The sequence below is a fragment of the Melospiza melodia genome, chromosome 4, assembly GCF_035770615.1.
Source record: "Melospiza melodia melodia isolate bMelMel2 chromosome 4, bMelMel2.pri, whole genome shotgun sequence".
NCBI lineage: Eukaryota > Metazoa > Chordata > Aves > Passeriformes > Passerellidae > Melospiza > Melospiza melodia.
Window position 1 is genome coordinate 55,369,829 of NC_086197.1, and position 25,312 is coordinate 55,395,140.

At 47.2% G+C, this 25,312-nt stretch overlaps 2 protein-coding genes and 1 long non-coding RNA gene across 12 annotated transcripts in view; 2 read left to right on the forward strand and 1 right to left on the reverse strand.

The window, feature by feature from the left end:
* ZC3H7B (zinc finger CCCH-type containing 7B) overlaps nucleotides 1-4,256 on the forward strand; it is a 47,294-nt gene extending 43,038 nt beyond the window's left edge. For all 6 annotated transcript variants that reach the window (XM_063154612.1, XM_063154614.1, XM_063154615.1 and 3 more), the window contains exon 23: nucleotides 1-4,256. In XM_063154612.1, coding sequence (XP_063010682.1) covers nucleotides 1-193 — 193 coding nt within the window. In that variant the 3' untranslated portion in view covers nucleotides 194-4,256.
* LOC134417414 (uncharacterized) lies at nucleotides 4,256-16,777 on the reverse strand. 2 transcript variants are annotated; one of them, XR_010027566.1, is made up of 4 exons: nucleotides 16,422-16,777; nucleotides 16,191-16,321; nucleotides 8,518-8,688; nucleotides 4,256-6,480 (listed from the first exon to the last, which is right to left on the reverse strand). It is a non-coding gene; the product is annotated as an uncharacterized LOC134417414 (long non-coding RNA). The 2 variants fall into 2 exon arrangements; XR_010027567.1 differs by having other exon boundaries at nucleotides 16,191-16,345.
* Nucleotides 12,435-25,312, forward strand: part of TEF (TEF transcription factor, PAR bZIP family member) — a 22,518-nt gene continuing 9,640 nt past the window's right edge. For 3 of the 4 annotated variants that reach the window (XM_063154622.1, XM_063154620.1, XM_063154621.1), the window contains exons 1-3: nucleotides 12,435-12,763; nucleotides 23,044-23,370; nucleotides 24,820-25,040. In XM_063154622.1, the coding sequence (XP_063010692.1) occupies nucleotides 12,661-12,763; nucleotides 23,044-23,370; nucleotides 24,820-25,040 (651 nt within the window). In that variant the 5' untranslated portion in view covers nucleotides 12,435-12,660. Of the gene's footprint in view, nucleotides 12,764-17,319; nucleotides 17,492-23,043; nucleotides 23,371-24,819; nucleotides 25,041-25,312 lie in introns of those variants that run through there. The other variant, XM_063154619.1, reaches the window with a different exon arrangement.

Sequence of the window (25,312 nt, forward strand, 5' to 3'; positions counted from 1 at the left end):
GTTCCAGAAGAACAAGGCCTGTCCTGAGGGAGAGGAGTGTCGCTACGCCCATGGGCAGGACGAGCTGACCGAGTGGCTGGACCGGAGGGAAGTGCTGAAACAGAAACTGGCCAAAGCTCGCAAGGACATGCTGCTCTGCCCCAGGGATGACGACTTTGGGAAATACAACTTCCTATTGCGGGATGACGTATAGTGTGAGCCGGGGGGAGTCTGTCAGCTGCAGAAACACGGGGTGGGTTTTCCGAGGGGCAGTAGCAGGGAGAGCGAGATCTGTGTCTCGCAATGAGAACCTTTTCTTTTCTTTTCTTTTAAGATTATGAGACAATGATTTATTAGTGAATGAATTTGTGAATTTAATTCTCGTTGGCCAGCGACGCCACGCTCACTGAGTTTGTGATCCATCTTTTCTCTCTTCTTTCCCCCAAATTCCCCTTCCACTTCATCTTTTTGTTTTCACTGTCCTTCATTCAAAGGAATTAATTCAGTCTGTATTGGGCTGCAAATCAGAGAATTTCTCCTTGTGTCATTCTTTTGTCTTTCAATTCAGAGTATGACTGCAGAAGTCTGGAGGACAAAGCTGAGAGAGGGGGACAGAAAAGTTGTGGATGCCCCATCCCTGGAACTGTTCAAGGCCAGGTTGGATAGAGCTCTGAGCAATGTGGTCTAGAAGGTGTCCTTCTAAATGACAGGGGGATTGAAACTAGATGATCTTAAGGTCCCTTCCAGCCCAGACTGTTCTATGATTTTATGAAATCTGGTTAAAAGGAGGTGACCAGAATTTCCTATGTTCCTTTTCTCAGTGCTGCAGACTAAGTGCCACTTACTCTGCTGCAGCCCTTCTGCTCTTCTGGGAGTTTGGTACCAAAAGAAATAGAAATTGTGGTGCAAAGAAGGAAAACCACTAGATTTGGCTTAAGAGATCTAGGCTTATGCTCTAGCTGTCTGTATTGCCCTGAGGCATCAGCTGGTGCTGAGGAGGATAACAGCTGTGTGGTATAAGGAGTGCAAGGTAAAAGCAGCAAAGTAATGAAACTGCTTGCAGCAGCAGGAACCAGGTTGTAGGTGACTTCAAACTTCAGCTGACTGTACTCACAAAGTAAGTTGCTGACTTCTCATTAGATGTCTTTTTCAGTGTATGGCAGGTATTCAGGGCAGATAGCTTGGGTTTGTCTTTTTTGGCTGGTGTGACTGGTGCAAGTAAAACAGAACCCATCTAGGAGGTGTAGTGGAGTCTGTGACACACCGTGTGTCACTGAAGTCCACACAGCAGCAGGATCAGTCAGGAGGGAGGTGGTCACCAAAAGGAGCCTGTGTTTCTGTGTTGCCTTGTGTCCTGAATAAAGGAAGGGAGGGAGGGAGGTAATGGTGTTCTTTCTTACTCTTTAAATGGCATGTGTTTCTGGTTACTTAGAGCTGCATTTTTCCCTGCACTGCCAGAAGAACTGGGTGGGGACCCATTTAAAAGGCCACCATTGCGCAGCACAGGCGAAGTTGAGCTTATGGGAATCCAGCTGGAAGTGCTTACCAGTACCAGAGGTCCAGCTCCCTCCTCCTCAGAGCCAGAGCAGGGAGCTTGTGGATGCACAGTGCAACCAGGATGTGACCCAGAGCAGGGACAGAGGTGGAAAATGAGTGGGACCCAGCCATGGCCTGCTCTTGTGCTGCCTCATGTGTGCTTTGATGAGGTAATCAGTAATGCTGAACTCTGGGACAGAAGTTTTGCTTTTATAAGGGGCAGCAGTGAGAAGCAGTACTGCTCTGCATGCCAGCCTTGTCCTTTCTGGCAGTCTCATCCTGTAAGCAGTAAATGTGTTCCCTGTTCTGAGCTTCCCTCTCCTTCTCTCTTCTGCAGTCCAGCTGTGCTCTGCAGTTTTGCATGCATGGATGGCACCATCCAGTCAAACACAAACACATCTCTCTCCCAGCCTTCATCAGGGATGTCTTTTTCATACAGATTCTCCTGGGACAGCAGTCTCAGAGCCCTTGGGGCTGGCAGGGCTGTATCCATGGTAAATACAATCTGGCCGTGAACTGCTTGGTGTTTTGGCATTGCTGCATCCTCCCATTCCTCTCTGCTCCCATATCCTTGGGGTTCAGAGCTTCAGGAGAGATGGGATGAGAAAATCGGGAGATGTGGAGATGGTGTGGGGCAGCTGTCATCTTTCTAAACCAGCCTTCAGGAGGGTGCTTCAGCTCCGCTGGGATAGTTTGGGTCCAGTTACGGAGCAGAGTGCTGGAATCTCTCCAGAGACACAGCGTGCTGTAAGCAAACTGAATGCACTTCTGCATTAGAATCATTTAGTTGAAAAAGAACCTCAAAGATCATCAAGTCCAGCTGTTAACCTGGCACTGCCAGCTCCCAGACTAAACCATGTCCCAAAGTGCCACATCTACATGTATTTTTAAATACCTCTGGGGATGGGGATTCAGCCTCTTTCCTGGGCAGCTTAACCACTTTTCTGCTGAGCTTTATTTCTTCTCCCTTAAAATATGGATGGTAGTCTCTGGTTTGCTATGAGCAATATCAGACATGGCAGTTTTTGAGTGGTCAGGTGCTGTATTTTCTCCTCTGTTCTTCGTGGTAACTATGGTACCTTCTCCTGGTCATCCTTGTGCTCAAGTGGTCAGCTTTACAGATGGGAGGAGACAGGCATCAGCTCCTGGGTTATCTTGCTCTGCTCTTCTTGGCAGAGATGCCAAGGAAGGAAATCTGGATTGGGGGACACTGGAATGTGGCTTTTATTTTTAAAACAAACCTGCATCTCTAGTGTGACTGGCATTCGCTGAGCCATGATTTCTCATGTAACCTAAACAAGTTACAGAGTGAGTCACTCTCCCCTCTCCCCATCTCTGCAATGAGAGCTGAGCTGCTCAGTGGGGCTTCAGAGGTTCAGGCTGGGGCTGAGATGGGGAGAGGGTGGGGTGAGAGTGAGGAGAGGTGAGGTGAGGTGAGGTAGGCCCACAGTCATGGGGGTTGCATCAAGTGTCTCTTTGTTTTCCCTGATATGATAACCTGGTCTGTGGTGTTGCAGTACTTCGTCACCAGACCTGTTTTAGTGTGTATATATGTGACCCTTCCCATGAAGCATATATACACAGGTATTAAATATATCACTCTATATTATATTATATGTGTGTGGTATCGAAGGAATCTTTTAAATGAGGGTAAAGGAAAAGGACTCAAGCCAGGAAACGCAGCATCTCCAGTTTAATTATGAAGCCTATTATTTGAGATAGGGAAAGGGAAATAACAAAAGAGGAGAGGGTTTTATATAGATAGGTATAAGCTTTGAGATGGGACAGGTTTCGCTGTTCACATTTTTGAAACCCTTTAGGATGTCCTTGCAGTCCCATCTCAGTGAGAGAGTATTATACTGCTAACTAGTGAGTAAAGTTTTAATATAAGGCTTTGCTTATATTATTTAAAGGGACATTGTGAAAGGCAGGAAGTTTCACACTTGACTTCTCAGGCTTGCTTTATCAAGCCAAGAGGGTTTTCTTCAGCACATTATATGCTCTCAGCAGAAATGCTCAGTGCTCGCAGCTCTACAGAAGATAAACCATGAGTTGTAGAGGCTGCTTTAGTGGTGTGTTCACAAGACCCTGTGATAACTCTCTGCTTTATTTGTGTGAGAGAGGAAGAAGAAAATTCTGCAGCAAAGAATCAAATTTGAGAGTTTTTAACAAAGGAAGTGATGTTTTAATTTTATAACATTAGAAGAAAATCTCATATCCTGTAAAATAACTACAGACATTCACACAGAGCAGAAGCTTATTAAATGCTGAAGGACTTAGTGAAAATCTTTTTCCAAATTCTTTGGTAGGGGCAGGGATTTAAATGACACTGGCATTGGCGTTAACCAGGCCTTTACAGGGAGAAGTAAAAAAAAAAACAAAAAACAACACAAACCAACAACCCACAACAAATACCCTACTTAGATTGTATGAAACTGTATGTCAAAAATTGATGGGTTTTAGCAAGTGAAAAGAAAAGATAGCAAGGGGATGCTGCAGTTCTGAGCTGGGTAGTAATGATTTTGAGTCCTTTAATATGTCTTCATATTAATATAATGTAAGAATACCACGCTTTACTATTAAAAAAAGAACTTAGTATCTTTCATAAGGTCTAGTATAAGGATAAATATGTAGATGTTTTAACAACATTTTTGTTTTTGTTCTTAAATAAAGAAAGAAAAACCAAACTTGCTTCTTTTAGCCTTTGTAATAGAAAATAAAAGTGTGCACTTTAAACCCTCTCCTGATCCAGAGTGTGTTTGTGTTTTTCAAACAGCCTGCACAGGATTTTATCTTGCTTTCGGGTTTCCCAGCTGAGGAGGGAAGCAAAGGGAGCACGTCAAGCATTGGACCACTGTGGCTTTCTCCCATCTTTAAGTATAATCTGCTACTCTTCTTGCTGAGTGGAAAATTACCTATGTGCATATTAACAGTTGATGCAGTTCTTCATCAGACACACAATTCTAGTGAACTTTAGGTGTATTTAAGATGTTTTTCTTGCTCCCTAGTGCCAAGAATCCATGTGCTGTGCATTAACACATAGTTTCAGGTGTTTGGGTAACCTGTGTTTTGAAACCTCCAGTAATAGGGTAAACACCTTCATCTAGAGGTTCTTCTGTGTAGGCTGCTCTGTTCAACTGGGTTGGCCAGTTCTTTTGCCTAGCAGTGTGCACCCTGCTAGGGAACATGTCCTTAGCCCTGCTCACCAACTTGCACACAGCTTGGGCTATGGGAAGCATCCATGCCCTTACTTTCCTCCTAGAGAGGATGCTGTGTGAGGAAACTGCACTGGGGGAAGAGGTCACTGTGAAAACGTTTATTAATAACCCCAGCTTCTTTATTTTTTTAATCCATCACGATGCAAATTAATCTAGATTCTTGATAAAATCAAAACTGGAGATGTGAAGACACAGGAGTCCCATAGATATGCCCTGTTACTGCTGAATAAACTGGTAGTGACCAGAATATCCAGTCATATCCAGTGAGGCCTGAAGAGACAAGATTTGTCACACTTCTCCTTGATGTGCCTTCATACACACATAAGAACTTATGTCCTTCTGGCCAAAGAAGAGGCCTGAACACATTCTTGTAGTGCACAGGGAATGAGGAGCTGTGTGCGCTTCCGGTGCATCAATTAAATACATACAATGTGAGAGACATTAATTTTACATTCCAAAGATTGTTGAGGCCATGCTGACAAGAGCTGAGGGTAGCTTTTCCAGTACAATTGAAACCAAAATTGTCAAATTGTGAGAAAGACAAAGAATCAGGAGAAGAACACCTGTTTTCCTTGTGGGTTTGAGCTTCAGCTGTAAACCATATTTCTTCACTGAAATAAACTTGTATTTTGGAGAGGAAGAAAAGGAGTGGTGATTTCAAGAATCAGATCTTCCTAGGAACTTCAGCAGATACAAAGACAAGGCAGAAGAGACCCAGATCAGTCAGGAAAAATCTAGGTTCTGTGGAAGATTGAGAGGAGCAGGGTAGAAACCCCTGAGAGGTGGGAGGAAGGCTTCTCATTGAAGATGGTTAATGCCATCACACAGCAGCCTGGCAGAAGGGGTTTGCTGCAGATGAGAATCCTAAGCAATCCTGTAATGAAGTCTGCCTACTACACTAGAGAGAAATATTTCTGGGCAGTGACAGCAGATGATGCAAATGCTGTCATCCCCTTCATTGTGTTTGCTGCTGCCATTGCCACCAGGAACAGGGCCATGTTGTGTAGTGTCCTGTGCACAGTGAGCAGCAGACAGTTCCTGACACGTATGAGCTGGGAGGTGTGTTGGTCACTGGCTGGGCACAGAGGATGTAACTATGTAGGACAGCTGGGGGGAAAAACATGGGCCAGAAAGCAACAAGCAACAAGCTAGATAGTCAGAGAAGCCTGGCTGGGAGTGACTAGTTGGAGGGAAGAGGAGGAGGAAAGGCTGTGGGCACGCTGGCTGAAGCTCACAGCTGTTTGATATGTGGTGCAGGAAGGCACTGAACAGACTTGGTTGGGTTCTATGGGATGGCTCTGGGCAGAGGTCCTGTGGACACACAGCTATTGGGGCTTCCTGGAAAGCTGCGGGCTCTGGTCAGGAGCTGAGCCATGTCTCATTCAGCCTCACCCTTTTCTCCCCAGGATGGGAGTGGAGAGGACAAGACCTGTCCATTCCACATAACTTCTCTCCCTCCCAGATTGACGGTCACCTCGTGTTTCTTTGTGGTTCTTCCTCCAGGCAAGAGCAGTGTGTCCTGGTGCCTCTGGGACAGGAGTGGTGTTTCCTGAAAACAGCTCCAGGTGCAGCAAAGACAAGAGCAGGGACCAGACCAGACCAGATGAGAGCTCCAGCTGACTAATTTTCCACCACAACAGTCCTGTCCCTGGCAGCTCCCAAGATTGCCTCTTTCAGGAATGCTCGTATCTGCAGTTTATCTTGTGGATGGCAGTGCCCCAGAAAACTACTACTTGTTCCAGAGAACCTTAGGAGGCACAAACACAGCAGAGATCCCATAAATAGGGTCATTCATAGCCATCTGAATTAATCCTCCAGAAAATTACATTTACCCAGGGGTGGGATAGAAGTCTCTGAAGCTAGATGCCAGAGTAGATTTGGCTTGCTTTGAATTGGAAAAACACTCGGCTCTGGAGGTGCTCTTTGGCCTTTTTCCTTTGTTCTCAGGATTTCCTATGTCTTCCTTAGCTGTGGGCTTCCAATAGTGCTGCAGCCCTCCAGGCAGATGGCTGGGAAGGATGAAGAGCTGCATAGTTTTGCTAATTGAATACCAAGGCACATGCCCCCATCTGTACCCCAGCAAAGCTCTGAGAGAGAGAGGGGAAGTCCTGCTTCCATGGGACTGAGATGGCCTCAGTTTTCCTCAGCAAAATTGCTTAAAAATAACTGCAACACAGCTGGGCACTGCCCCTGGGAGCTGTGGTGGGGATTCAATACAGCAGCAGTGTTTCAAAAGAAGCTCTAGGCAGCCTGGAGCTTCTCCTGTTTGAGACCATTCATGTTTTGGTTTTGGGGTATCAGTGGCAGCCAAACTGTCAAAGCCTTTTTAAGAGTCATTGTTTACTTTCAGCCCACACACCTTCCCCAGACTCAGCTGACTCCTGTATCTTTCTGTCCAGCTCAGACCTCTTGTGCTACAATGCTGCAGGATCCCTGCTCTTGCTGGGGACCATGTTGTCCTTAGCAGATGTGAGTAGGAAGAGACGACTGACAGACAGCCTAGGTCCTTACAGACAGCCTTGGTTTTGAGAGAGAAACAGCCACAGGAATGTGTCTCTTGCTGTCTCACCCAATGATCTCCCATGGCCCAACATCACAGGCCTTGGATTTCCCCATCCTGATTTCAACCCCTTGGTTTATTGCTGCTCTTGGCACCTCCTGGGCTCTGCCTCCTGCCAAGGCTTGTTCCAAGAGCTCCCAAGACTGTCTCTGTCCAGGCTGCCAGAGTGTTTTCAGAGCAGGGAAATGCAAAAAGGCAGCTCTAGGTGTCCTTCCTGCCCAGGACAGTAAAACTTCTGGTGATCCCAAGGCCCTTTCTCACGTTTTCTCCCTGCCTAGCACCTAGTTCTCTGACAAATGGCACCTCACAAGGGAAGGCCACGTGCAGAGAAGCAGAGCCATGGTGAGCCCAGCTGCCATGTGAGCACCCCAAGAAGGGGGAGAAGTCTTGGCGGGAGTGGTGGGGAAGCAAAGCTCATTAACTTTTTGGCACTCGTTTTGGGGAATTAGTTTTTAGAAATTCTATTGCCTCAGGCAGGAGGTGCAGGCACGTCCTTCCACTGAAGTTCACTGCTTGCCTGGGAGATCCCAGCGCTGCTCCTCCCCAAAGGGAGGCAGGCAGGCACATTTGTACACACACATAGGCACATGTATGCATGCCATACCCTGCTGGGGAAGGAAGCCCCTTCAGAGGAGGGAAGGGAGCTCTGAGGAGCGAGGTGTCTGTGTCACATGTTGCTACCATCAAAAGTACCCAAAGGCTTGCATGCCCATGTTGCAGGCACCAGGCAGGGTCTTTAGCCAATACAGAGCCCTGGTCCTACTTTTCCCTCAGCTGCACACCCTCCCATGCTGGCTTCATTACTCCTTCTCTCACCTCTTTTCCTTCAAAGTAATCCACTGTGGATGCTGACACCCCTGTGGTCTGGCCACAGCCTTCCCTGCTGCTGCTGTTCTGGGTATTCCTGCAGCTCCATGGATGTTTGTTGGCACTAGCATAATCTCAACACAGAGGAAGACAAGTTTCTGGGATATGGTGCAAGTGTCCTTTCAGAATGGCCATGGTGAAACTCAGCCTGCAGGCCTCTGCCAAGGTGAGAAAAATTCCCTACCAAGCCAAATGTACCACACAAATAAAGAGTTAAATCTGGAAGCTGTAAGGGGAATGTACAATTGTCCTAGGAACTAGTACAAGAACAAAAAATTGTAAAGATCTCTGCAAAGAAGCAGTGATTAACCTCTGGCAAAGGGTTTGCTTGCATAAAAGAAAGAGGAAACCACTTACCAAGCTGGGTTTGGTGCAAGAATCAAACCCTGTGGGTGGGCCTGGAGCCTCCACAGAGACTTTGAACAGTAGGCTTGATTTGTGGGATGTGCAGCAGAAGACATCTCATGTGAGAAGGAACGAAAATTTCCAAGTAATGGCTATGCTGACAATGTGAATGGTCTTGGGTGACTGAAAGAAATGGGAAAAAAAAGGAAAATAGTCTTGCTTCAAGAACAGCAGAATTTGCAATTTTTCTAGAGGTTTCTAAACGTTTTTATCCTTTTTTCCAGATTCACTTCAGGGGAATGTCATCTTGTATGCCACCACCAAGTCCCTTCAGTACTGCTGGCTTCTGCCTGCCCCTTGTCACTGCCAATGGGCCCCAGATCGTACAGAACACATAACAGCAGGTTTTATCTCTGGGGATATTAATTTGCATTAATTTGACTCTCCTCTTCCTAGCTTAGCTTCCAAACAGAATAAGATATTTAAATGTATTTATCCCTTTGCCAAGGTGGGGTAGTATGCTTGGGGATGGATGGATGGATGGATGGATGGATGGATGGATGGATGGATGGATGGATGGATGGATGGATGGATGGATGGATGGATAATACTGTTGCATAAGCTTTATGTCCTTAGAAAATAAGACAAAAAGGTTTTATTTTCTAAGAGGACACATTCCATTAGATTACCAAGGCAAACTTCCACCTTATTGGAGGAAGCTGAGATAAAAGCAATTAGTAATAACAACCACTACTGCCTTTCTTTGGTCAAATGTCATTGCTGCTGCTGGGTTCCCCATCAGCTGTGCTTTCAGACACACCTGAGAAACAATTAAATTCCCTTTTGCAGTGGTGGCCTCATAAATCAGCGAGCAGCCAAGGAGAAGACCCAGAGCAATAATCTGCAGGAGTTTCTGACTGGGGAGGCACACAAGTGGCTCTTGGTTTTGGGTCTGAGGGAGGCTGCAAGACACTGGCAGGAGCAGAAACAGGGGAAGGGCTGCTCCAGAAGCGCTGTGAAAGTGGCCCTGTGGAGGAGTTGAGGGAATACTCCTGAGGCTGAGGGAAAGATGGCAACTTGGACCCATGCACAGAGAACCTCCATACCCAGCTCCTTATAATGAGTAGAGTTGTATCAGAGGTCTGAATGTCTGAAAAGATTCTTCAGGGTCTCAAACTGCCAGCAAGGCTGTACCTATGAGTGCCACCTCAGCAGTGTTGCTCTACAGTTCTCTTTGGGCCCAATGGCACACCTCCCTAGAGAGGTCCTGTTAGAGACAGGAGTAGAATTAGAGGTTTTAAAAGAGACATTTACATGCTTTGGTGCCAGCAGAAGAACCTGAACACTGCAGGAAGCTAAGAGGTCAGAGGAAGGAAGGTACAAGAATTGGTTGCTTAAAAAAAAAGAACAATTCTTTTAAATAAAAATGTAAAAGGAGGGAGAGTATGGACCAAGGCAAATGTTGAAGGACCCACAATCCTCCCCTCAGGACTGCTGAACACTCCTTGGACAAATGTGCCGAGAGGTTCAGCCAGCACAGCTGGGTGGTGTGGGTAGATGCCCAAGAGACTGCAGAAAATACAGTGAAGTTAGCCCTGGTCTCTGCCAGTTAAATTGGGGTTCCTGGAGTTTGGCCTGTGCCATCACATTAGGTGCCTCCTTTTGTGTGCCATCCACTCAGGGACAGTATAAGTTGACTATGGCTGGTTGAGTCTGTGAGAAAAGTGTAGTTAAGGGCTGACTGGGCTTCTGAGTGATGGCTGGAGCAGAGCTGCTGGCACCTCCACTAAAATGGGATCACAAAACCAGTAAAAACATATCTGATCTGACAACAGTGCAGCCAGCACAAGTGATGCAATCTGTGGCCATGCCTGCATCTTTCCAGAGACAACATTTCAACTTCATCCACTAAAGCAGCTCAAATGCTCTGCTCTCCATGGCAGGGACATGGGGGCAGACAGACATTCCCTACTGCTATGACTCTACTCCATAGTATATTTTCTGATTTCCTGGGGCTTGAAGACAGGGTGGTTCCAGCTAGTGATGTTACCCAAGCTCTTCTGGTGGGCAGGAGCTCACTGTTCTGGGATTCTGAATCAAGAGGGACATGCAGTAAAGTAGGAGACTTTGTGGACATGGCAAACACCAGATGAGATGTTTATTTCGTCACTCTCAGATCTCTAGACAAAAATTAGAGATGTCCATTGCAGGCTAATAATTCAAACTGCTAAGAGACAATTTAGATGATCTTTAAGGTACTTTCCAATCCAAACCATTTCATGATTCTATGAATTTTCTCTGAATTAAGGTCTTCATTTTCTGAAGCCATAAATGTCAGTCAGTTGCTGCAGCAGTGGCTGTGAAGTTCTTGGGTCCCTTCAGGCATGTGGTCACATGTTTGTTCAGCTTTCATAACAAGTTTGAGCCTGGGACAAAATCAGGGAGTCCAGCTGCACCTGGCACTGGACAGCTACCATGTTCCCAGTGACTTTCCCATGCCAGCCTGTGATAAGAAGCAATACTAGGCATAATATGACAATAGCTGTCCCAAACATCAGTGATGCCTGGCATGACTGAATGGACTGGAAGATTTCAGGAAAGGACATGGATCTCCTGGCTGGCAGGCTGTGGTCCAGGAAGGAGAGATGTGATCAAGTCTCTTGCTCACAGGAGCCAGAATGCACTGACCATCTGCAGACTCTGCTGGCTCCAGCTTTGGGTGGGTGGAGAACACTGTAACAGCCCAGGTTAGTGTGGTACTGTTCTCCCTGAATGGCTTCACCATAACCTGATGGTTATGACTGGCTCAAAATCTGAAGGGGTTGTATCATAATTACAAATTCTACTAAACTAACTACTGTTAGTTGATTTCTGTTAGTTATTGATTTCTGAGCCTGATTAGATTGGGATCTAGATCATGAGTCTTCTCCAGCTAAACTCAAATTCTCAACTACCCAACCTGGCTAGATAATTCCTTCCTTTTGGTTTCTACTGGGTTAAATCAAATGCATTTCCTTATGAAACCAAACACCATGCCTGATTTTGCTGGGCTGTGTCCAGTTGCTGTGGCTCACAGACCACTGTAGGAATACCTGGTTTCTACCGACTCACAGTGGCACTCTAAGGCTGAGCCTGGCAAAATAGACAGCAACAAACTGAGAAATAAAGGCATTTCTGTTGAAATACCACACTCAGCAAAAGAAAAGACCACACCACATGTAAGATGCTTCTTCTCACACCAGGTTCTGAAAAAGAGGATCAGACCTTTATCTTCCTGTCTCCAGTCCTTTTCTCCATGCTAAAAATTTCACTGACAGGAGAAGAGGGGCTTTGTGTGCTCAAGATCTTACTTAACCAGCTGTTACCACGGTATTTGCAGGGTTCATGAACTCTCTTCCTGTATAGCAGTGCTCTAAGAGGAGGCTGTTTGTTTCCTGATAAAATTCTGTGGCACTTCAGAAGAAAAATCCTGTATTTTGGGGATGATGCACACTTATAAGAATGAAACCTTGTGCTATTATCAATATTAACTTAGGAGGGACACGCAGTAATTGTTGCATTACATACAAATAATGTCACTATCTTCATCTCAGCTAAAAAGTTAGCAGGCAGATGCAGACAGCATGTGTATCTCCCTGTAACAGCCTGCACAGCCTGGAGCTCCTCAGACCCTCCCAAGAACGTGCCAGAGGATCCCTCTCCTGTTGTGTTTGCAGCCAACATGCACCCCTAACAGCACACACTTGCTTTTTTTCCCCTTCAGACACATGTATTTGTTATAACACCTTGGGAAGGAAAAGGGTGCTGCCTTTGCAAAGTTAGATAACTGGCCCAGTTCTTTGCTGCCGGATTGGCTGGGAGAGGCCCTGTAAAACCACGCTGGCCAGGCGCCCAGCCCAGCCCTGCAAGGCTGCAAGCTATTTCCACAATTGGCCACTTCAGAGTGGGAGAGGGGGAGGTGAAGACAGCCAGGCAAGCTGCATCTCTGCCAGGCTGCTTCCCATTCTCCTTGTTTTTCCTGAGCCAGAGCATTCGGCACACCCGCTCCGGGTGCCTCCGAGCCCATCTCGCAACGCCCAGGATAGTGGGGTGTGAGGCTGGTGGCCAGGCACCTGTCCCTCCCTTAGCTCTGCTGGCACAGTCCCAGGACAGGACATGTCAAGCTGCAACACCCCTGGGGGCCCCACTGCCCTGGACTTTCCGGAAGTCCTGAAGTCCCTACTGGAGTATTCCTTGCCCTGGACCAACAAGATGACAGGTAGGATTGAGGAAATATGTACTGGGGGTTCTGTCTTGATTTCTCCATCCCCTCCTTCAGTTGCAAGGTGAGAAAGGGGCAGATCTTGTTTGCTGCAAGCCCTTCCAGGGTGTGTTTCCTCAAAGTGTCCAAGTCAGACAGGGAGTCCTGGCACTGTGCATGTTGTGCAGCTAGGAGGAAAAACAGCAGCAATGGATTGATTATAAAATCATGCTGAGCTCCTGATCCTTTTAATCTCTGTGCTCAGCTACTTCGTGGAAACCCTCAAAGATTCACGCGCAGAAAAGGCTTGGGCACTAATGTTCATGCTCATATAGAAGCAACTTCCAGGATTGCCATTCGTCGTTGTCCTATGGTTAATAACCACTAAGTCTCCAGACATTGCCTTTTCCCAGACTCAGACTGTCCAGAGAGCCTGCACGGGGCAGGCTGACTGTGCAAACTTTGTTTAATTGTTTATCAGTGAAAAGCTGGGATAGAGAACATAGCAAATGCTGCATTTTCTTTGCAAGAGCACTTCTGTACTCCTAGGCTTTCTTACTCTCTGTGCAGCATCCTAGAAAACAATGAGAAGGACCCAGGAGGTTGTTTAGTCTGGGCTTTCTGGGCTGTGCTGAACACTTTGCTCATGCCGCACTTATGGCTTTGCTAATGCTAGGTCTGCTCCAAGCACCCATCACAGTTTGAGTACTCTCTGGTTTTGGATAGGATGCTACAGACCCTTGACAAGCTGCTTATTGGTTGCTGTGTTTTAATGTTTGCTGCACAGAGCTGGGGAGGTGTATGGGAACACCTCAGCTCAACAAGCCTATGTCTGGGCATGAGAGAGTTGAGCTCACAGAAACAAACATGCACAGTGCTTGCTCGTCTCTAGGAAGTTGCTACCAGGACATCCAGGCAGCTCTGCAGTGTTGAAGGGCAGCAGAACCCAGGAGCAGAAAAGCCAGACACACAGTGTGGAGAGGGACCCTGCTCTCGCTCCAGGGTCAGTGGGAGAAAGGGCTGCTCCTGTGACATTAAAGCATTCCTGTAAGGAAAGGCACCTGTCTACACCTGCTGTAATACAGTGAGCCCTACGGCACAGGCACAGCTCCCTGGGGAAAAGGGAAATAGGGCAAGGGGACTGCCCCACCCCTAAGGGGCTCATTTTGTCACATTGCTCTGCTGCTGCCTCCTGTGAGCTCTCTCTCTCTCTCTTTGCTGAGACTGCCCACTAAGAGGTGTGTTTCCATACCACACATATGAAGTCCCACTGTTTGTGTGGACCAGGGCATGTTTTCCCAGCTGACTGTACCCAGGTAGAAAGTGGAACTGTCTGGGAGGAGGCAGTAACAGCCAAGGGCAGCTCATGTGGTGCAGAGACTTGCTGTGGCTAAGCTGAGTTTGGCTGCTTTTCTGGGATCTCTGCTCTCCACAGCCAAGTAGATTTGATTAATCCAAAGGAGGAGTGCGGCAAAACCTATCTGTTTAGAGTAGGGAGTAGAGGAGAGATCAATGATTTGAGAGAATAATTTAGCCTTAACTGAATGTGACTTATTTGGCAGCTGAGAGCGCTGTTTTGTGGCAGCTTTCTTCCTCAGCTCCAGGACCACCCTGCCTTTCCGCATCACTTCCTGTAGTCCTCAGAACTGTCTCTATTATGCTGCCTCCCTCTCCAGACCAGCATTCCCATCATGGCCCTCTTCCCACAGAGCTCAGTTCTCTCCTTCTGGGCCTCCATACTTGGACAGCACTCATCTGGATTTGCTAGTTCTCAGGCCTCTCTCTGAAATTCTCTATTCTGCTATTCAAACCTCCCAGCTGGGCTCACTGTACATCTCTCCCCCACACCCTGTGCCCAGCAGTGAGCAGCTTATCACTTGCCTCCCTCCCTGCTGCACCCCAGAACTGGGCTGTTCTGTATCATCTGGCCCTGACAAGGCTCCCAGCAGCAACAGCCAAGGCTGCTGCATTCCTCTCCTCACATCTCATTGTCCTCCACTCTTCCTTCTCAGCTGCAGAGTGAAAGCAAATGTAAAAGTCCCAGGCAGATCCCCACTTAACCATGAGGGTAAAGCTTGTGGTACAGTGCCTGCTTTCTGTTGGCAGTTGCTTTGAACACTAATCCCCAGAGGCAGTGAGGAAAAGCTCCCAGGGCAGCCTACCTCCTAGCTGGCAGGGCAGCGCTAATGCTGGAGCAGGGTGATGTGAGAAGCAACCCACAGGAATGTTCCTCAGGAACTCCCTCCCTCCTTCCTGCCTTTGGGAAGAGCAGCTAACGCTGTGTAGTCTAGATCATTTCCAAGGAAAGTCACAACTCACAGTGGTACAGAACAAAACTTCGTACAGTGGAGCATGGGTGCAAATGTGCTGGAGGAAGAACATGGTCAATCTAAAGGGAAAAGCCCTGGAGTAAAAGCTGCTGAGTGGTTTTAATAACCTCCTTTCATACAGACATTACCCAGCAAAGCAGCTGCCATTGAGCTCTGCAGGGGTGATGTGCGCAGACCCTGTTCCTTGAAGGAGTGTTGTACACTACTGAGGCACAGCATCATCCTTGGGGGCCACCAGCATTGACAACAATGGAACAAAGTGACCGTGAGAGCCACAACTGAATGGGAAGCCTGCAGCCTGCCCCACTTTGGCTGCATCTACTTGCCTAAAAGCTGCTCCTTTGTGACCTCACTCGCTTGTGTTCCCTATCACCTATCAGTAGCTGTTTCCTAGACAAAAGCATCACTGTGGGCTTGCTGCCCCTTGCCAAGCTGCGTGTGCTGCCTCTGTCGTGTGTGGTCTGACATCTGTGTCTCATCACCCTCTGTGAAGTGGCATCTCCCTTTCACACATGTGCCTTTTCTTCCTGCCAGCTGAGCTTGGCCAGGCGGAGGGAGTCCATGGAGGGCACGTAGCAGCCCTGGAGCACACTGGGCAGCAGAGCATGACCTGCTCTGCCTGCTTCTTGCAACTGGATTTATCAGCCTTGATAAATGATGCATTAACCTGCGCCATTGCAGCCTATACTAACAGGGTGGCCTTTTCCAAGCTTCCCGTTGGGCAGCATGTGTGCAGGAGTTGCATCGGGAGTCCCGCCCATTCCCTGTGAAGGAGGGAGCAGATTGGGCCTCCCAGCCCACGCAAGAGAAGTAGCTGCTGGGTAGGGCAGCTCCACATCTGCCCCGGTTGGGTGGAGATGGCCTCTGGTCCTCATTGCAGTAAGACAATGGAGAAAAACACCTACCCTGTGTGACTTCACATTCCATTCCTTTTCCTGGGGCATGTGGAGAAGAGTTTAGACCTGATTTTGGTTTTGGTTTTTTGGGGTTTTTTTGTCACAAAGACCATCAGGGTTTATTAGTAAGGGTCAGGTAAAATCGTGCCTCGCCAATTAAATTAAATGTTTGAGGTTTGTGGCAGGGAAGTTCAAGCAGGCAGATGCCCAAGTGCCTACCTGAGACAATGTCTTTATTTTCTGCTGGCACGGATGGGAATGCCTCTGCTCTCGCGGCTGTGTTGGATGCAGACGGGCCGATCTCAGCGGAGCACACCCCTCCCTTTCCCGTAGCTTCGCTGCAGCCCATCCTGCCGAGGGAAGAGCAGCCGCTGCTGACAGAAGCCTGTGGCTGCAGCATGACACTTCTACGAATTTGTTCATTTGTGGGAGAGGCTCCTCAGTACCCACCTGTGCTGTCGGGAACGAAATTGGCAATATTTGCTCCCTTCTTGTGTTCAGCAGCTTAAATCCCAGCACGGTATCCTTGCTGCTAAAGCAAGGGAGCCGCTTGGAGAATCACAAGAATTTCTTGTGATCATGACAATTTGGAAACGCGCCCTCTCCTCCCTTCCCCCAGCAGCCCGCCCATGCCAGCACTGCAGTGAAGTCCCTCTCCCTGCCCATGTTATGTAGGGCACGCCGCTGCGGGCATCGTGTGGGACGGAGGGAGATTAAATCCAGGGCACGCACGAAAGATGATTTTAGGATCCTAAATGAGGATACGCAAGGGCGGGCTGGAGCGCTGCCGCCGGGACAGGGCGGGGAGGGGGTTCGCAGCCGTCGCGCTGCCGGGACGGCCCTCACGGACGCCCGCTCGGCCGCGGCCCCCTCAAGCTCCGGCGGGCGCGCGGAGGCGCAGGGGGCGCGCGGCCTCCGCCGCCTACGCGCGCGCTGCCTCCCCCCGCCTCCTCCGCCCTCCTGACGGTGACGCAGCGCCCGCGGGAGGAGCGGCAGGGGGCGGCGCTCCGAATGCTAATGAGCTCCGTTGAGGCCCCGCCCCTGCACGTGCCCTGGCGGGAGGGGGGCGCGTGCCCGCGCGGGCCGCGGGGAGGGCAGGGCGGGGAAGGCGGGGCCTGTCCGCGCGGGGCCACCCCCCTCGGGGGGCACGGGCCAATCCCGGGGCGCGGAGAGGCCGGGCCAGGGCGGGGCCCCGGGGCTCATGAATACTGAAGCACGCGCCGGGCGTCAGCTGGCCGCGCCTGCGCTGTTCGCTCCGCGCTTCGCCGCTGCTACCGCCGGGTCCCGGGGAGCCGCCGCAGCCCCGCGCCGCCGGTGACCGCTGACAGCCCGCCCGCCCGCGGGGAGTATGCCCGGCCGCGCCGCGCACCAGGAGGCGGCGGCGGCGGGAGGACCAGAGCCCACTGCAGCCGGGGGGAGCGCGGGAGCCGCCGCGCAGCAGGAGCGGCGGGGCCTGGCGGGCGCGTTCCCGCTGGTGCTGAAGAAGCTGATGGAGAACCCGCCGCGGGAGGCGCGCCTGGGTGAGCGCGGGGGCGCGCGCGGGGGTAGCGGGAGCGCGCGGCGCCCCCCAGCTATCCGCCCCCACCGCCCCCTTCCCGCCCCGTGGCTCGGAGGGCGGGACCCGCCGGGTCACGGCGGGACTGGCCGCGGGGGGAGCACCCGCGGGAGAGGCCGCACGCCCCGGCCCTCTCCCTCCGCCCCGTCCCTCCCTCCCTCCGCCCCCTGGCCGGCCGAGCCAGGAGCCGGCGGCGCGGGATCGCTCCCCGCCTCCCGGGGATCGCCCTCTCCGGAGCGTGTAGGTGCCTGCGCTGGGCAGAACCGAGCGCTGCGGGAGCGAGGGGCCGGCAGGAGCCGAGACGCGGCACGCTGGGTTTAGTCCCTCGGCTGTCTGCAGCCTCCCCTGCCTGTAGGAGCGTAGCTGGGAGCAGCAGTGAGAAGGTTTCCCGGCTTGCTTGACCTTAATTGCTGGGAAGTTGCCCGATGACACGAGTAAACAGCGGATCCTCTCAGATTAGGTTCGGTGATAATCCATAAGGGTATGAGTGACTGCCTGCACATGCAGTCCTGCATGGGCTGGAGCTGCCTCTCTGCCCCTGCTGATGTGGACAGCAGCTGTGTAAATAACAGTGCTGGTGTTGTAGTCTTCGGTGCTCATGGCACACTTTCTTTTTTCTTGGCTTTTCTTTTCTTTCTTGTTTTTCCCCCTTCTCATCTGGCAGTATTTTTGCCTTTCTGAGCATCAATTTCATTTCGAGGAAGGCTCAGGATTATCTGCACTGCTGTGTTAGTGTATAATAAAAGAAGTCCTTACACCTGTGAATTTTGAGGTTAAAAATATTTTTTGGAACAGTAGACAACATCCAGGGTAAACCACGGCATAAGCAAGGTTGTCAAGATTGTTGCCAATGAGGATCCTACCTACCTTGCATGTCTAATATTGCCCAATACCCTGTAAATCCATTTTGTGATTCTGGAGACTATCTTTTTCTCCTTTCTTCTAAAAAAAAGTCAGCTTGTGATAAAGGTTTTAGTTATGTTGCTATGGTGCAGGATGCTGCAGCACACAGAATCTTGAATCTGCAAAATAATGGGATTTCTTAAGATATTTCTGCACCCAGTTCTTTTTAAAGACGTTAGCACCAGCAGGAGCAATTTCAGTTCATGTATGGTTGCTGATAGGGATTTAGTGACTTTGTCTTGGGGCTGATTTTTGTGTTCAGAATCATGTGATGTGGCCTATGGAGATGTAAAATTCTGAAATTAATATGATTGTGAGGTAGCGCATTTTTCTAAAATTAGAAACATTTGATACTAGATTGATTACTAGATGACCCTTTTCCAGTTCATGAAGGTGCTCAGCTGAAGCTTGCTAGTGAGTCCATTTCATCTTGGTTATCCCTCTCCATTCATGGTGTGATAAAGTTCAGGTTGTTCTTGTTCTTAAAATTTCTCCATAGATTTCCTTAGTTCACCTTGTTCTGTTTCACTCATACTTTGTGGAACTTGTTGCTCTGTGTTTATTTTGGTCTGATACTTGTTTGCATATTCAAGACAAAAGAAAGAATGCCTTCATTGTCAGCAGGTTTACAAAACTCCTAGTTTACAAAAGGCTTGTCAATAGACCTGTGACTCAATTGACTTCAGAGGGTCCTTGATTATTTTCTGTTCTTTTCATTGTGATACACTCCAAATGTTAAAAAATTACTCATTCACTTAATCCAGTGGTGCACTTTCAGCGAACTTTCTGAGAAAAGACCCTGTGCTTTTGTCTGGAATGCCTATTGACAAAACCACAGTTTTCTATCTCACTCTGTAAGGAATTGTATCAGCTAGCTGCAGTGTCTGTCCATTTGTGGTCTCTGGAAGATACCTGTGGGTTTTCCAACTGCTGTGGGTAATTTGACTACCCACTCAAAGCCAGCAGCTTTCTAATCCCCTGAGCAGCAGAGGAGGGAGGTCAGCCAGTTCCAGCAGAATGCCATCTCCTTGAACACCCGGCCATGGACCAGGTACAGCTCACCAGCCTTGCTGGGAGTTGGAAGGATTAAATAAATAAAAATAATGATATTTCTATTAAAAAAGGAAAAGTCCCATGAGTTAAGGGAAAGCAATTATTATTTTGGAGCAGAAGTGTAGGTCTCTTCCATTAGTAAGGAGCTGCTGCATACTCTCCGAAGGATGCCTTAATCACCAGTTGCATGCTGCTGTGGCAGGAGAAATGCCTCAGCAAATATCACAATAATGGGCATTAGGGGTAGGGAACCCTGCAACCTGCCTTGTTCCATCCTCACAAGTGGGACTAAAGACTTATGGAGCAATCAGCCCATACATACATACATATATATATAGTGGTTTCAGTATAATTTGACAATATTTTGTTGGTGAACAAGAGGAAGTTTCTCAAATAAGTGTTTGTTCTGTTTGTTGCTGGGCTAGCTCTTGACAGCATGGTGGCCAAAATCTTTTGGTTGGTTTTTGGTTTAGTTGGTTTTTTGGTTTTGAGGAAAAGCCAGGACAGGGAATAAAGCTTTTTTCATGCTGCTACTTATGGTTAAAACAGCAGTATTTCCAACAGTTCAGTAACTGAAATGGTCCACTTAAGTCACTGAGCATAAACTGGTGTCCTCACTGTTGACAGCAAATGTAGAGCCCAGTTAATAGGTCACAGTAGCAGAATGAGGGGGCTAAATCAGACATGAGCCATCATCTGCAGAAGTACAGTCCAGATTTATCAGGGTGACCTTGAATCACTGCAAATGGAGCTTCTTAGGATACTGCAGCTCTGCTGTCAGGTAATACCTGTTTACACTATAAATATCTTAAGAGAATTAATCTTTCAGGTCCCTGTGCTGAGGTAGGCAGAAACTTCCCCCTCAAGATGTAAGAAGTTAATTAGTGTTTCATTAGATGTTGTGCACCCAAGCAGGATGTTGTGTGGCAGAAATAAAGATTAAATTAATAGAACGAAACCCGTGGGAAAACATCAATGCAGAAATGATCATACAAAGGTTTTACCATGTTATATATCATCTTTGAAACAGATGAGCTCCCAATGTGTGTTAATTTCTGCTGTTTTATTTCAGATACTGTTAGAAGTGAGGGAGGAGAGAGAGACAGCATAGCTAAACAAAGACAGCGCTGAGAGCCCAGTGCTTGCTGAGTTGTCAGCTTGTAGCAAAAGGACAAAAAATTTCAGATGCTTTTCTCACGTGGAGGAAGGATCTAATGTGGTGTGAGCCAGGGACAATCACAAGAGGAAATTGGAGGAACCACAGTTTTTCCAGGTTACTGCAGGACAGCAGGGTGATCATGCACATCCAAAGAGCATTAAAAGATCTGACAAGAGCCACATATCCAAGTACTGTAGTCTTTTTAGCTTCTACCTTCTGAAAAATATTTTTATGCCTTATATCCAGTCTAACAATCTGTTAATATTTTTTCCTCTCTTGGAGATGTCCTATTAGATGTTGCAAAACAAAAGCACTATGAAAACTGACATAACTTATAATGGTGTACTGTTTTCCAGAGTTAAGAAATTTTTTTCTTTTAGTTGACATTTTGACTTTACATTGCACAAGTTTTTTATCATGCTAATTAAAAATAGTTATTTACAAATAATTCATTAGTGTTGCTTGGATTTGTTTTGGTGCTACATTTGCTAGGATATCATCCACAATATATAGTGCAAGTCTGGGTTTGCTTGTGCTGGGCACTATCAAGTGTTGGGGAGTACACAATCTCTATTCACAGGTGAAATGTTGGTTCCAATTTGGTGGGGTGTGCTCCAGTAGTAAGGCAAATCCTCCTTATATATGGAGCAGATGCTGTTTCTTTACTGGCTTCAAGTAGGAGCTGTTTAGAAGCATTCTGGTTATTTACACCATTACTGTTAATCTACATGTTTGCTTTGTCCAAGCAAAGGGTAGGAAAGCTCCAGAACTCCCCATGGAAAGGAGTTTATAGCAGGAATGGGAGCTGGAAGATGGTGATTTGGAGGGAGTAGTGTGAAGTGGCAAGAAGGCCAAAAGCTACAAGGTGATATTACCAAAGCTTAGGTCCAGGAGCCACTGGTCTGAATTTAATGTATCCTTTAGGTACTTGCTCTTGATCCCAAGCTGGTGGCTGGTGAATACTTTCTCAGCTGCTTGGTTTAAAATCAGTATCTTCTTTTGTATAAAATATTCAGAATACGGTAGATAATTTACTTTGTATGGCAGCACTGTTCTTTCAGCCATAAAAAGCTCTTTCAGTCACACATCCACACCAGCTAAGGCAACAGCGGAAGGAATGCCACTTTTATCAGAATAGGTTTTATATAAATAGGCTTTTCTGATTTAGAGCCCAGTTTCACCCCCACTTCCACCCCCGTTAAAGAAAAATGCTCCTTTAGCATGTTGTAGCCAGTCTAGAAAACCCTAATGCCAAAGATTGGTGCATTTTATTGGGCTAATCTCTCTTAATGCTGGAGATCTAAACTTGGTCCAGTGTATGTCCTTGGAGTCCCTGTTCTATTGAACTGAGTATTTGTTGGCTTCCATGGTAATGCCCAGTTTGCAGGTGATGAGGGTACAACTGGTGACTGTTCCTTCCTTTTGACAGCAGTGCTGGCTCAGTGCTGGCAGTACTAGCACTGCTTCTGGAATGCCTCCTTCACTGCTGATAGAACTGCATGGAGAACTGGATCAGGAAAATGACTTGGATTTTTAATTTTTTTTCTCTGCCAGCTTATTTTTATCTCTTAAATTATGTAATTATTCCATAACTTGAGTTTTCTGCTTGGATTCTGTCCCAGACAATTGTTAAGATTCAGTAGCTATGGGGAGCATAGAAACAGCCATTTTTCTGTAATATGTGCACTGTAGCACAGTAAATGGAGAAAAATTCATCAGTCTCTTGTGACTTGGGGGTGTGATGTGGGAGTGTGCCTTATTAGACATCTCCCCAAAGAGTGAAAATTGTATGTAGGTACTCTGAACTATCTATAGTGAGCAGCACTTGGAGCTATTGCTTTCTGTGGACATGCTGAGTCATTTCAGAGTGAAATGCTTCTAAAATGCTGAACAATAAGCATCCAGGTCTCTGGTGTCCTATGGACCTTCTGACTGATTTTCAAATGTAATCTGAAAACCCATATTCCTCTCCCATTCGTATTTAAATTATTGTTCTGCACCTTTCTTCTTTGTGCATAGAATAAGCTACTCAGCCTCGTCAGAATTTTCTTAATGGTTTCCCACGTAATCCTGCTTAGGGACACTGACTTTCGTTGTCTTCTGAGGTGGGCATGTGAAACCCAGGCTGTGTTGCAGTGACTGGTTAATAAGCTCCATGCACCTTGGTAAGCTGTCAGCAAAGGTGCTGCTCTGCAGGGCTGCTCAGCTGCCTGGGGCCCAGCCATCACGGGGGGTTAGAGCCTTCCATACAGAAATGTTCCTTTTCAACATCTGGTTTTCCAGATCATGTCATGAGGCAGAGCCATGAGCTGAATTTTCTTTCATGGGGATTTTGTTTGACTCTTAAACTTTGAGTCTCTCCTGTGTTTCAGCTTGTACAGTGACCTACTTGTATTTTTCAGATAAAGAGAAGGAGAAAATAAAGCTTGAAGAAGATGAGGCAGCAGCTGCCAGCACTATGGCAGTCTCAGCTTCCCTCATGCCACCCATTTGGGACAAAACTATTCCTTATGATGGCGAGTCTTTCCACCTGGAGTACATGGATCTGGATGAGTTCCTGCTGGAGAATGGAATTCCTTCCAGCCCTACTCACCTGGATTTGAACCAGAATCCACTCTTGCCTGTGGCTGAGTTGGAAGGGAAGGAATCTGCCGGTGCTTCCACTGGTTCTCCTGCATCTTCCTCTTCCACTGCAGTTTACCAGCAATCTGAAGCAGCCTCCAGCACAGGTATATGGAATAATATGTGCTCTGAGGGACTTCTGTTGTTCTCATATTAAAAGATGGCTCTGTAGATCAAAAAGGAGATATGCTAACCTGTCAGTGTTTGCTGTGGCAGGTTACAGTTAAACATGCTCAATGTAGAGCCATAGTTCATGTGTCAATTCATGAAGATGCTGCCTCTCCTTTTCTTTCTCTCTTTCCATCCTATCAAGAATGAGTGTCTGTCAGTGTGCAGTCTGTTTTGCTTTTGAAATTATAAGAGCTGAAATAGCAACATAAAGTATTTGCTTTCTTGGTATTGCTAATATAGGATTTTCTCAACTTGTCCAGCTTCTTACTTTCTCAGGTAATTTTACAACAGATTTGATAGCTTGTCACAAGTCATTTTTATTACCTTGGTCTGCTTGGGTGAACTTACGTGAACTTAATGTACCTCAAATAACAATGTTAAATAGAAAAACAATGAAGCAATCGTTATTGTGGTAGCTTGGGATATGTGAAAACAGACACTTGGAAAAGGTGTTTTAATGATGCAGTTTGATGTTCTGTGGTGCTTTGAAGTGGGAATGGAGGAACAAACAAACAAAACTCTGCTTAAATGGTATTAGGAAACTTCATTTGTACTATGGAGATGTTCTCTTAAAGAATTCAGCTGCTCAGTTTGCCCTAGATTTAGAGTTTAAATATGATAGCCATCACAGTACTATTTTATGAGCAAGCTTTAAAGAAAGCATTTTGCTCTGGACCTCTTTTGTGAATCTCTGGGAAAGATAACATGGAATTCCTTCCATAAGTTACAGGGTGTGGCTTTTTTTTTTTTAGGTGGTATATGCAAAACTTATTGATCACTACTGCACATGGCAGTGACATGCAGTTTTGCAACTCATGTATACGAAGTTTTGTAAACAGTAGATTAATATGATAAAGCTCATATGAGCACTACCAGTGTCAGACTTCTCTGTTGGGCCATTTATTTCCATGTGGAAAAGAAGAAGAATACTGTTGCATTTGTAGCAAATCCTCCTTTATTTAGTCAGCTATTTGGAAGTCTACTTGTCTGACCTTTGAAGGTCCCAGGGACTGGGGTCTTTGGGCAGGCTTGTTTCTGTAAGGATTTGTATGGTACAAAACTCAGGCTGATACAAGTTTCTCCCTTCTTACTGCCACTGAAGGTGCTTTTTGTGTGTGCAAAGCATGTAATTTTTGCCAAGGAAGTATTAACTCCTGTCCTGCATCTGTCTACTCATATCTGTTATTCTGGCATATGCTTCTAGGGTTATATTACAGACTGGACTGTGAACTCTTTCTCTGTACCAGCAGCAATACAGCACCCACCACACCTCAGGGAAGCACTAATTCTATGAGCTATTTCTCACCACCGGGCAATAAAGTTGGCTTCTTTGTTGATTCTCTTCATCCTGCTGAATATATTGTAATTTCTCCTGTTGTTGCCAGAGTCCCCACCACAAAATGAGAGAAATACACCCAGTCCCATTGATCCTGACTGCGTAGAAGTTGAGGTGAATTTCAACCCTGACCCTGCTGATTTAGTTCTGTCCAGTGTGCCTGGCGGTGAGCTCTTCAATCCTCGCAAACACAAGTTTACTGAAGAGGACCTGAAACCACAACCTATGATTAAAAAAGCCAAGAAGGTTTTTGTCCCAGATGAGCAAAAGGTAACAGATTTATTGCTGTAAACTGTTCTAGGCTTTGATAAAAATTTCTGACTCTTTGTCCGAACACTTTGACATAGAGAGCTCATGCAGTTTACCTACATGATTGGTCAGAAGCACTGCCAAGAATAGAATTGGCAAGCCAGCTGCTGTGCTTGCTGGTTTGCAGGTTTTGGTATCATGAGCTAATTACTGGCAAGGAGCAACTGATCATGCTATACACAGAAATTAGAAGAGCTATCAAGTCAAATCCTCATCACCTGCACTTTTGAAGG